The sequence below is a fragment of the Chionomys nivalis genome, chromosome 1 (genome assembly GCF_950005125.1).
Source record: "Chionomys nivalis chromosome 1, mChiNiv1.1, whole genome shotgun sequence".
NCBI lineage: Eukaryota > Metazoa > Chordata > Mammalia > Rodentia > Cricetidae > Chionomys > Chionomys nivalis.
In genome coordinates, this window is record NC_080086.1 from 26875975 (window position 1) to 26888287 (window position 12313).

Below are 12313 nucleotides of genomic sequence, written 5' to 3' on the forward strand. Positions count from 1 at the left end.
CTGTCTGAAGTCGGTCCTCAGAGCCCGCATGGCAGACAGAGAGAACTGTCTCCTGCAAGTTGTCCTCTGTTCCCCACACACATTACGTGATATGAGCCCCACCCCAAACGAGAGAGAGATGGGAGTACCAAGTGAGCTTGGAGGGGGTGGAACAGGCCCTGGGAAGAAGCGGTTGTACCTAAAAAGCCTTCCCGTTCCCTAGGTCAACGTCCTGCATAGCATGAACCGGGTGGCCCACCCCAGCCATGTTCTCAGCTCACAGCAGTTCCTGCACCGGGGTCACCAGCCTCCCCCTGAGATGGCTGGACACAGCCTGGCCAGCTCCCACCGGAACTCTAGTACGTAAGCTGAGTAAGCTGAGTGGGGACGAGGAGTGTGGCATGACCCCTATCCCTATATCCTTGGGAGGGAAGGAGGGCAAGGCAGTAGATTCTGCTCTCTGTGGCACCTGCCCTAGTGATGGCTGTGGGGTCACCTCTGCATCCCCCTGGACTGTTTACCCCACTGTGAAGGTGAATCAGGCAGGGCGCGCAAGCCTGGAATCACAAGGCAGTGTGGTGCGTAGGCATCTTATTATTCTTGCTGCCCTTCCTGCTCCCAGAGTCTAGTTAGCTGGGATCTAGAGATCTTCTGTAGTGAAGTTATTTATCTAGTGCCTGTAGCACACCAGTACTACCTGAAGATGCTACTAGGGGTATAAAGGACGTTTAGGAGTTATGTGTGGTGGTGCATTCTTAGGATGCAGCACTCAAGAGGCTGGCGCAGACAGGAGGGAAGCCTGACTACGCTATGTGGTGAGATCTGTTTATTAAAAAGAAGGGGAGAGAGAGAGAAACAAAAGAAGAACAATGAGGAGGGTAGCAAAATGGTTCATCAGGCAAAGACACTTGGCTGTCAAGTCTGATGACCTGAGTTTGAGTTTAAGCACTGGGACCTGCACAGTAAAAAGAGAGACTGACTCCTGCAATTTGGGTTCTGACCGCCATACATGTACTGTGGGATATGCATTAACACACACACACACACACACACACACACACACACACACCCCAAATAAATAAATAAATGCAATACAAAGAAAGAATTACAGGATAGCTACCTCCCCCTGGAAAGATTAGGCACTATTAAACATGTAATTGTATGTTCTATGTAAAATCCCAAGGACATTTCTAAACCAACACATGCCTAATGCTGTCTTTGGATGGGGCAGTCTTGCCCACTGGTGATGGCCCTTTACCAGTGGCTCAGCGTTTGTTTTCTAATACTAAGAGTTGCCTAATTACAAAAGAAAAAATAAAAGATGGAAGGAGAAAGCCTGAGTATAAAGAAAAAAAATCAGTTCTGCTTCTGTCGATTGAGGCTACCCACCTTTAGACATGTTATGTTTCTACTGTATTTCATCTATCTATCTATCTATCTATCTATCTATCTATCTATCTATCTATCTATCTATCATCTATCTATCTATCTATCTATCTATCTATCTATCTATCTATCTATCTATCATCTATCTGTCTGTCTATCATCTATCTTCATCTCTATCTATCTATCTTCTTCTTCTTCTTCTTCTTCTTCTTCTTCTTCTTCTTCTTCTTCTTCTTCTTCATCATCATCATCTATCTATCTTCTTCATCATCATTATTATCTATCATCTATCTATCTGCCAATCTATCATCTATCTATCTATCTATCTATCTATCTATCTATCTATCTATCTATCTATCTTTTATAAGGTTGACATCACACCATCTTTTTTTTTTTTTTTTTTTTTTTTTTTTTGGTTTTTCGAGACAGGGTTTCTCTGTGGTTTTGGAGCCTGTCCTGGAACTAGCTCTTGTAGACCAGGCTCGAACTCACAGAGATCCGCCTGCCTCTGCCTCCCGAGTGCTGGGATTAAAGGCGTGCGCCACCACCGCCCGGCAACATCACACCATCTTATAACCTGTTACACTTCATAATATAAAATAAGTCTTAAGTTATTAAAATCTGAACAATGGCGGTACATTGCTGAAAATGACTCAGAGCCTCTTTGGAGGTGTGTTTACTTATTCTCACTTTTGAGACACACCTTTGCTTTTGGCCCAGTGATGTTACCCAACTTCACTATTCGTTTTTGTCAGGGTTGGCTCTGGAGATCATGTCAATGTTTTAAGTGTTAACTCTACCCCGAAAGGCCACAGACTGTCACTTTTGAAAAGCAGCCGGAGGTCACAGGCTCTTTAGGCAATTCCCTGAGGAGCTCACGGCCACTGGGTCACCTCACAAACCTTTTGTTGGGCTGGATGCCGGGTTCTGCTCCCATGAGTAGGCTCAAACTAGATCTGGGGGCCATGCTGTGATCTCAGCTGCTTTTCTCTTTGGGTTGAGGTCCCAGGCGGGGTGTCCTTGTTCTAATTGCTCAGGGCTTCTGCCCAGAGTGCCTTGTCCTGGCTGGCTCCACAGACAGTGTCATCCCTCACCCCCTTGTTCTGGAAGGGCTGCTCTGATGCTGTGTGCAGTGTCCTTCTGTGACGTACATCCAGGTCAGCCGCACGTCCTGCTGGGATTTCAGTGGACAGCAGCCACCTGCCTTCCTCGCTGCTTCCCTTACTTTGGTCCTAGTAGGCACAGAGGTCACCATTTTTCTGGGTCATTTGTGAGTAAGCTAGCTTGAGCTCACCAGGTGACACACTTCATCCCCACCTACCAAACCTGTTCCATACACTGCTTCTGACACCAAGGTGTTCCCCTCCCCTTCGCCTCCCAAGTCCAAGCCCTGCTGTGCAGGATTAGGGCTTCGTGAGCTCAACTGCTGTAAAGCTGCAGTAGAAGTAGCTCTACCATCTCAGGTAGAGGGGACGCCGAGGAGAGGAGGATGTAGATGAGAGTAGACATAGCTGTATCATCTCCTCCAAGGACGGAGGCTGATTTCCCTGCAGCTTTTTTTTTTTAAAGATTAATTTATTTATTATGTATACGGTGTTCTGCCTGCATGTGTACCTGCACCCCAGAAGAGGGCGCCAGATCTCATTACAGATGGTTGTGAGCCACCATGTGGTTGCTGGGAATTGAACTCAGGACCTGTGGAAGAACAGTCAATGCTCTTAACCTCTGAGCCATCTCTCCAGCCCCCTCTGTACAGCTTTTTATGCATCCGACAAAAGAGATCCTGGGGGGATAAGAATGGTCAAGGAGGAATCTGTGACATGTGTGGAGTTTGCACTTGTGTTCTGGAGAGTAAGAAGCCTCAGGCAGGCCGGAGAAGCATGATAGACAGGGAGGACTTGGGCGCAGTTGAGGAGCGAGACAAGATGGTGAAGGCATTGCGCTACCACCTCACACCACACTCTTTCACATATGTCACATGGGGAACTCAAAGATCGCTCGGTGGCTGACACCCCAAACTGATGAGAGACGGGTATCAATGTTTTTTATTTTACTTAATTTTTTAAATTATTATTGTTGTGTATTTGTGTGTGTGTGTGTGTGTGTGTGTGTGAAGTGTGTGTGTGTGCACATGTGGCAGAGGTTAAAGGACAACTTTGTGGAGCCAGTTATCACCTTCTGTCTTTACATGCTGTCCAGGGAGTGAACTCAGGCCTTTCCCTGCGGGGCCATCTTGTCAATTCTATCAGTGTTTAACTTTAAAGATCCCCATGTAACCCCACTGCTCAGCCAAGTTTGAGAGCCGTTTCTCTATTTTGCTTTTTCTAAGTTCCTGAAGCACCACAGAAAGCTATGCAAAGAAATCTTATTAAAAAGAAAACGGTGATGATGCGGAAGAAGAGTTGAAGTTGTCTGAGGGAAGAAAGGGACTAACTCGGGTGACGGGGTAGAATGGAAAGGGTATTGGGGTGACTATTCTCAACAAACATTATGCACTTGCATGAAAATAGCCTTAGGTAATCCTGTATAATGAAATAACGAACAAAGAAACAAAAGAAAAAAGAGAATTCCTTCTAAAAAGATGAATAATTCCTTTGGGGTCCATGACTGAAAGAAAGGAAAGAAGGAGGGGGAGAAAATAAGATTGGCACAGTATCGTGTCCTTATATTTCCAGTCTCTTAGAGCTGAGGCAGGAGGATTACTTGAGCCCAGGAATCCAAGCCAACTCCAGGCAACAAAGCCATATGCTATCTCATGAAACCAAACCAAACCAAACCAACCCGAACCAAAGTACCTAAAAAAGAAATAATTAGGAAGCAAGGAAGAAGGGACAGTGATGTGAGGAGAAGGAGATGAACGAAGCTGGGCCTGATGTCCGTTCATATAAAATGTCTCCTGTGAGCTGCTGTGTGGTTGCAGCGCTGTGCCAGAGTCGAAATCTGAGCTGGGAGCTAAAGCAAAAAGGAGCCTGAAGGACCTGTGCAGAAGGTCGTCTCTTCTGAGCTGCTTTCTTCATCAAGGGGTGGCGTTATGTTGGGCTGTGGACAGGGCTTTCAACGGTGTCACTAAGGTCACATGAACCATTTGCTAAACACCCCTTAATGTTGGCTGCAGCGGTCACTCAAGGCCAGAATTCTCCATGTAGATCTAATGCCGCGAGATCTGATGGGCTTTCTGAAGTCTGTGGCTAATTGAAACATTCTCCCAGCCTACTGAATGAATCCTAGTGAGTCAGAACTGTTGGTCTACAGCTGCAGTATTTGCGTTTTGTCTTTTTTTAAAGTCACTTCGTGTTCGTGGCATGGCATTTCCTTCATTACGTCATGGCCTCAGCAGGACAAATGCATCTGATTTGGGTTCATTTTATGGCCCCCATCAGTGCAAACTCACCTACTGTGGTTTGCATTCTGAAAGTGGGATTGATTAGGCTTGGCCACAGGGGCCATCTGCTTGTCCATTGATCTGGGGACCTGTGAGGGGCTATTTTGGGCATGTGCACAGAAAGAGAGCTCTGTCCCCTTTCCCCTTCCTCCTCCATGCCCAGGCAGTTGAGAAATGCTGATCCAACCAGGCCCATCTTTGCCTGGGAGCCAGTGCCTAGTGAGCCTGCCGGCCCTGCCCCCGCAGAGTTAGCTCTATTTGGCAAGTGGTCCCAAATGGGCCGTGGGTCATGTCAGGATGTGATCGAGCTTGTCAGAGAGCCATCAGGGCGGCTGCAGGGAAGTGTGTGGTGGCTGGGACAGCCCCAGCAGGCACTCTCCACTTAACCTGGTTGGTCCTGGAGTGGTGGCTGTGTGTGTGCTTGTCTGCTGGCAGAGGGGTCTGTAGCTGGGTGTGGGGCTCTTACGCTGTCTCCTCTACGCTGTTCTGTTTCTTAATGTGTGAGTTTTAGGATGCGGGTAAATTTGAGGCTGAATTGCAATGCGACATTCATGTGTGGCTTGCTTGTATGACTGCTAGTCTCTGTGTGTCTGTGAAACACACACACACACACACACACACTAATTTTCAGCCAAAGGATTTCCTCGGGTGTGAAGAGAAGTGTGAACCCATGTGGCAAGTAGTGATCCGGCTGCCCAAGAGGGCTCTGGGCTTGGGAGAATACCTGTGGGTTCTCTTCCTCCACTTGCTGGCTCAGGGCTTTGCAGCTCCCCTGCTGTGGCTACTCATGCTTCTCCGCGTGCTGTGTGTGTGTGTGCAGAAGGGAGCCCAGGTTGTGTTCACAGCTGCTTGTCGTGTGGCCCTCAGGGCCCATGCCTGTAGTGCTTTTGTCTTCCTTCAGGGGGTTGCTTGGATTGCCCAGCTGGTCGGGAGTTTGGTGAGCCTGCCTCTAAGGCTCTTCGGTGCTGTGCTAGAGACTCTGACACACCTCCCGTTACTCCTACTGAGTGAGCAGGCTGCTAAGTGGCTGGTCCAGGCAGGCATGTGGGCAACTAGGGGCCTGGCTCGGATCTGGGGCATGGCACTGTTTGTTCAGCTGTGTGCCCACTCACTCCTCATTGGCATGTACTTGTGTATGCACATCTGCTTTTCCACCATCAGCTCCAAGGTCCGTGTGAGAGTGCACGTACCTTTCTGTTTCTCACTGCCTGTGAGGGTCCATGCACCCCTGAACCTGGGCATCAGAATGAAACTACAGGGCAGGAGGCCTGGGGGTGCAGAGGTGGAAGTCAGGACACCTCAGGGGGAGACTGGAAAGGAGCAGAAGCCCCGCAGGACCAGGAACCTCAACCCTCCAAGGAGAAGGGAGGTGTCAAGGAATAGGAGTGAGCTCAGACCAGGTGGGTAAGTGAAGGGGCCATTCTTTGACGTAGGAGCCTGTCCCTAGTCTGGGGGACAGCAACTGCTTTGGTCAGCAGGCTAGGCTGAGAGCTCTTTCTCTTCTCATCCCAGCCAATCCCCTGTAACTGCTCCCCTCTTTCCCTCTGAGAAATAGGTGGTCCCTGGGGAAGGTCCAGGCAAAGGAGAGGCTCCAATGGTGGATAGGCTGTTGAGCTCTTGTTTTCAGTCTTTGACTTTTATCCAGAGACAACATGACAGCTCAAGGCAGCTCTAGGCTGGGAGCCTTCTCCACACCACCCTCCTCTCCTTGATCATCTCTCTTCCTTGCTGTGTCTTTGGCCCTTGAAGCAGCCTTTTCCCACTTCCTTCCTGTTGACTCTTCTGGTGGGGACTGTTTTTCTTCAGTTTCTCCGGTTAGTCACTTCCTTGAGACCTCCACAAGGGCTGTCTTCTCTTCCCCGGAGCAGAGTCTCTTTCCCTACAGCTCCTGGCCCGAATCTCCCTGCTGTGCTGTGTTCACCCGACCCCTTGCTCCCCCCACAGTGGTCCCCAGCGCTGCAACTCTCATCATTGTGGTCTGCGTGGGCTTCCTGGTACTTATGGTCATCCTGGGCCTCGTGCGGATCCACTCCCTTCACCGCCGCGTCTCGGGAACTGGAGGACCCTCAGGGGCTTCAACTGACCCAAAAGACCCTGATCTCTTCTGGGATGACTCTGCTCTCACCATTATCGTGAACCCCATGGAGGTGAGTGGCTTGGAGAAACGAGGGACACAGCTACAGCAGATACCCCCCTGATGAGGCCCAGGCCCCAGGAGAAAGCTCTTGGTTTAGCTGCTGAGAGCATGGAGGAGGAAGGATGAGACCGGGGAAGAGATGGGGAGGGGTACGTGATGATGTGTGCATGTATCTTCAAGGAGAGGCTCTGGATGGCGCGTGTGTGTGCATACATGTCTTCAAGGAGAGGCTTGGGATGGCGTGTGTGTGTGTGTGTGTGTGTGTACACATCTTCAAGGAGAGGCTCTGGTTGTGGATGGGCCGTTGAGCTCTTGTTCTCTCTGCTTTTGTCCTGTGCAGTCCTACCAGAACCAGCAGGCCGGTGTGGCAGGGGTTGCTGGTGGCCAGCAAGAGGAAGAGGACAGCAGTGATTCAGAGGCCGCTGACTCCCCCAGCAGCGACGAGAGACGCATCATTGAGAGCCCCCCACACCGCTACTGAGTTTGCAACTCTGCCTAGAGAGAGGCCTGCCCTGGGAAGACAGGCACCCAGGAAAGAAAGGAGAGAGGCATTCCAAGAGAAGAGAGACCAAGAGGAGAAAGAGCTCTTACGCACGCGGAGTGCTCCCTCAATCTCAGAACCCCAGCAGGTCCCACAGGGGTTGCCCTCCTCCAGCCTGCCCCAGCTGGCTGCGCTGGGAGAGCAGAGAGCCACTGGATGACTTTGGCTGTCCTGTAACCCACCTATGGCGGCAAACCCTGCCAGCCATGCACTGTACTGGGGAGGGGGACATCCGCAGCCGTGGTTGAGGTGGGCGTGGGATTGGTTAGGAGCCTGCTGCTGTGCCCTTCCCCACTCTGTCCTGACACTGGACCTCCCTGCTTCCTTTAAGGATCCCTCGCCTCTATTCCCACTTCACTCTGGGGATCCCTGCTCCTCCCTCTTCACAGTCTCCTCCTCTTGTCCTCTTTTCCTCTCCTGCCTGAGCAGTCCCAAGGTCCTACAGTCCCTGTTCCTTTCTCCATGGCCTGCTTCTGCCTAGGTTGTGGGGAAGGAGGAGGAGTGGGGGCCCCGGGTGTATTATATATAGTGTATATTTTTTCAATGTTGTCGTGAGCGCAACTCCTGTGCTTCTGTGTGCAGCTCACAGCCTTGTATGTGTGTGTGTGTGTGGCATTATCATGTCCAGGGGTGAGGGTAGGGGATGGGTGTGGTAAAGGTGGGAACATACCCTAGGGTTTTCAAATAAAACAACCAGAAAAAAAAAAGTTCTAGTCTGCTGTCTACCTGGCCAGTCTGTGTGATTGTGCGCTCTCTGACCTCAGGGGTCCTTTTCGGTCTCTGAGCAGGTTGAGGTGACAGGGTGGGGCTGGCTCTAGCTGTCATTTGGTGTGTGAACCCCTAGGTTGTCAGGTCCCTGTGAAGGAAAGATGGAAGGGGGGGGGTGATGACTCACGCTGCCTTCTTCCCTCTGTGTCCTGGAAAAGAATGATCTAGAAGGGTGGGCAGATGACCACTGCACCAGTCCCTCCTCCGCGTTCAACATCCCAGTCTAAGCCCACTACTCCCAGCTGGAAGGTCTGAGGGAGGGCCCGGCAGTTCTGCTCTCTGCAACAAAGGATCAGATATTTTTGCTGACCAATCCGTGACTCAGGCCCCAGGGACCTCTGCTCTGCCACATCCCCTGGTGGCTGCTGAGTGGCCTTAGCTCTCTTCACACAGAACTGGTAGGATGGCAGATTGTGGTTTGTCCTTAGTCTTTGGGGCCACTGGTTCTCTCTGTCCCCGCCGCTGCAGACACTGTCCCTCCTGTGCTGTCCCCGCTGCTGCGGACACCGTCCCTCCTGTACTATTCCTGCCCTAGGCAATATTAGAACCACACTGTTGTTCCTTTCTGAAGAGCCTGTGAGCGATCTAGAGCATTATCCTTTCCCTAGTTCTCCGTGGTCCTTTGTAGCATCATGGGGTAGAGCTGGCGTTTTCTCGTCTACTGATGCTCCATTCTCTGTTCCGCTTCTACCAGGTGCCCTGGGCCTAGCTCACAGTTCCAGCCCTCAGCTGTATGTGGATGGCTCCACGTGTATGTCTCTCACCCAGGCCTTTTTCCTCTCTTGTGTTTCCACCTATCTATTGGTATGAATGCCTGACATCTTCTGCCTCAAACTTGGCCTTTGCCCAAACTGCAGTCATGGTTACCTCTCCCTAGCCTTCCCTGGCAGTGTCCTGATCCAGAAAGCTGGCACGCAGTCTAGATTCCTTTTTCTCACCCATCCCCGTGTCCACAGAGTGACACAACCTGTCATTGCTTCTTCATTCTGCTGCTGTTGCCACGCTGATTGATGCTCTTCACCTCTGACCGGGTCAGTCCCAAGAGCCTCCTTCCTGCCCCCGACCCCTCTGTCTTGTTCCACTCCAGTCCGCCGTTAACGTTGGGCCTTAGAGGCCTTTCAAACACACAGTTCTGCCTATGTCATTCCCTTCTTTGGAATCTTCCTTTCTGTCACGGGTTGAGTCAACCCCAGATGCCCTGGCAGCCTCTTAGCCCCTCTCCCTCTCTGGCTTCTTTGCCACCACTACCCCTGCACTCCTGAATGCCGGGCACACAAAGCACTGGCACTTCCTAGAGCTACACTGCTCTTTCTTGCCTCTGTGTTCTTGCATGAATTGTTCCTTCTGCCTATCATGTCTTTCCCCCCTTGCCTGCCTGACAGCCCTGCTCATTATCAAAGAGTCCATTCAAATGTGGCCTCTTCTAAGACTCTTCTGTGTTTGGATACGCTGTGGTCACAACTCCATGAGAGCATGTCCTCTGAGGCTGTCGCACGTGTATTTCTATCAGACAGATTCCCCGTATCCTCTACAACTCGTGTGGGGCCAGGTGCACACCAGGGGCTCAGAAAACCATGCACGAAATGGTGGGTGGTCCTCAGACTCAGAGAAGACGTCCTGAGGTGATGGAGGAGAGCTGCCCTGGTGACCCATTGGCCTGGGAAGCCAGGGACTGGAAGGTGGACCAGAAGGTGCCCTGAAGTGTTGTTAGGACCTGTGGCAACACCGTGGGAAACAGACTTCCAGCTGTTCCTGCCACCCCTCAGAAGGCCAAGGTGAACAAAAGTCTCAAGTCCATGGTCCTGACTTAGTGCACCCAACTTCCTGCTCCTTCCTCTTGTTAACCTCCTGGTCCTCACTCACCCTGGATTTTAGAGACTGAGGCTTCCCATGCACAAGGGCAGAAGCCAGGCCTTACCATTATTTTTATTTGCTTTGGAGTCCCTCATGCTGTGACTTGGGCCTTGGAGTTGTCACTTTCAGTCATTCTTTGTAAATTCTGTACCATTACATATCCTGATTCTTGTTCCTGATCTCTTGATTGCCTTCTTACCTGACTTCTCTCGGGCTCCCCCCCTCTCGTGTGTGTGTGTGTGTGTGTGTGTGAGAGAGAGAGAGAGAGAGAGAGAGAGAGAGAGAGAGAGAGAGAGAGAGAGAATAGAATTAGACAAGATGCCAGCTTCAATGATCCAGGGAAAAAGGGAAAAGGCATCAGGCAAGAGTCCAAGTGGGTCTTTATTTTCTTGCTCAAGCTCTCCTGGGACATTCCCTAACCTCCCTAACCTCCCTTAAAGAATCTGGCAAAGCCCCAGGATCTCAGGTTTGGCTGGGCAAGTTCACCTATTTCCGATTTAATTAGAAATAGCAAGCACATTTTCCTGGGCTGCACTCAAATTTTCCTCCTGCAGTGGGAGGCTCTTTCCTTCCTAAGTCCACTCTTGACTGTGAAAATTAATTAGCTTACTCCATGATGAAGCTCCGAGTTCTTGGGAAGCCGCACTGTAGAGGCAGGTGTGTCAACCACTAGTTCAAGAACAAACTGTGTCTTTCTTTGCGTTACCAAACCAGAGCCCTGGAAACTTGCCTTGGTGTCATCAGGGCGTGAGGACGCAAGTTCAGTGGAGGCGTGCCTTAGATTCACCTTGCACTTTGGGGCTTATTGGAATGCTTGAGCTTCTCAGCCAATCAGCCCTCACCTTGGGGGCTTTGTTGGGAAGGGTTAAGAACAAGTTGGCTCCTCCTCTTCTTGTAGCAGTTCCACTGTGCACCTGAATCCACTCCACTCAGCAGCTTGTAGAGTCTCATAGCTCTCTCTCTCTCTCTCTCTCTCTCTCTCTCTTGCTCTCACTCTCTCTCCAGCTGCCTCCTGAGAGGGAGGAAGGCATGGGGAAGGGAGGTAGGTGTGAGGGTGATGGGTAAGCCCTTAGCAGGTGGCAAGGAGGAACTGTTTTATCTGCCTTCATGGTGCTAGAGTTATCGCCTCTCTTGCGACATCATCCCGAGAGTGCTTAAAATACCCTCATGCTACAAGAAGAGGACCGACAAAGCTCTAAATTTAGAGACAGTGGGTAGAAGGAGGGGGATTGAGACTCTGGGGTATACTGGAGCTGGCTCTGTCAGAGAAATAGGAAGAAGCCTGTATCTGCAGGCTGTGCCTTCTAGTCCACAAGGATGAGGGAACCTCACTTTCAATTTTCAGGCTCTAAGACATGACCCCCATTCCTCCAGCTCCTCCTATTTCCTTCATCAGTTGGTATTTTCCTCCCTTTTCTGTGGTAGGTTGCAATGTGGCTGGCTTGGAGGAGAGGCTGTTAACAGGTCCGATAGCCAATCGGAGAATACCTCGATTTGTTGCTAGGCCATGGCAAAGCATCTCCTCTTCTTCCGCTGCACTCTGGAGAGGGAAAGTCAGTCCAAAAGAAGGCACAGCAGCGACAGCTTTCAGGCAACAGTGCGACTGTACTTCCAGAGTACCAAGCCCAAGGTGGACCTGAGCTGTTCACGCCTAAACTACTGGCCCAATGACCCTAACCAACTAAGCTTCCTTGGTCCCACCTTTTCTCCTTCAAGAGATTATCTCAGGCATTTGCTAAGGTCTGTTGACAAGTCAACAGAGTCCGGTGTAGATGAGCAAAATGCCAAGGGCATGCAAGCCTATTATGGGAGGGAAGTCTGCTGAGTTCTGCAGAGTGCGGTGTCAGCCCTCTCCCAAGACCAGAGAAAGCAAAAGATGCCCAGCTGACGTGAGTCGTGACGTACTTCATCCAGAGGACAGCAGTGACAATTCCTCTAGAAGAAAGTTCTAAGAAGTCACCAATAAGAATGCCCCATCAGTGTGTAGCCCTGAGCTTTGCTATGCTGCTGCCCAGTCCGACAAGTGGGTTTTCTGGCACTGCGCTGGAGCTGGGATGTTGAATATCTCTATGGCCTCCGGATCGAAGCTTTGCCTCCAGAGTGAGAAGTCACGGGAGTTTAAGGAGCTGGAGCCTGGTTAGTGAGAGACTAGGTGGGAGGTTCGTAGGTCTCTAGGGTCTTACGGTCATGGGGGATTGTGGGTCTGGTCCATTTCCTTTTCCTGTTTGTTTCCTGGTCGTGAGGTGGGCAGTTTGCTTTGCCCTGT

At 50.7% G+C, this 12313-nt stretch overlaps 1 protein-coding gene across 1 annotated transcript in view; it reads left to right on the forward strand.

Moving 5' to 3' along the window:
- Clstn3 (calsyntenin 3) overlaps nt 1-8105 on the forward strand; it is a 31991-nt gene extending 23886 nt beyond the window's left edge. Inside the window, exons 16-18 of the mRNA XM_057766269.1 lie at nt 203-338; nt 6692-6894; nt 7225-8105. Of these exons, the coding sequence (XP_057622252.1) occupies nt 203-338; nt 6692-6894; nt 7225-7365 (480 nt within the window). The 3' untranslated portion in view covers nt 7366-8105. The remainder of the gene's footprint in view (nt 1-202; nt 339-6691; nt 6895-7224) is intronic.
- Nucleotides 8106-12313: the final 4208 nt, after the last annotated feature.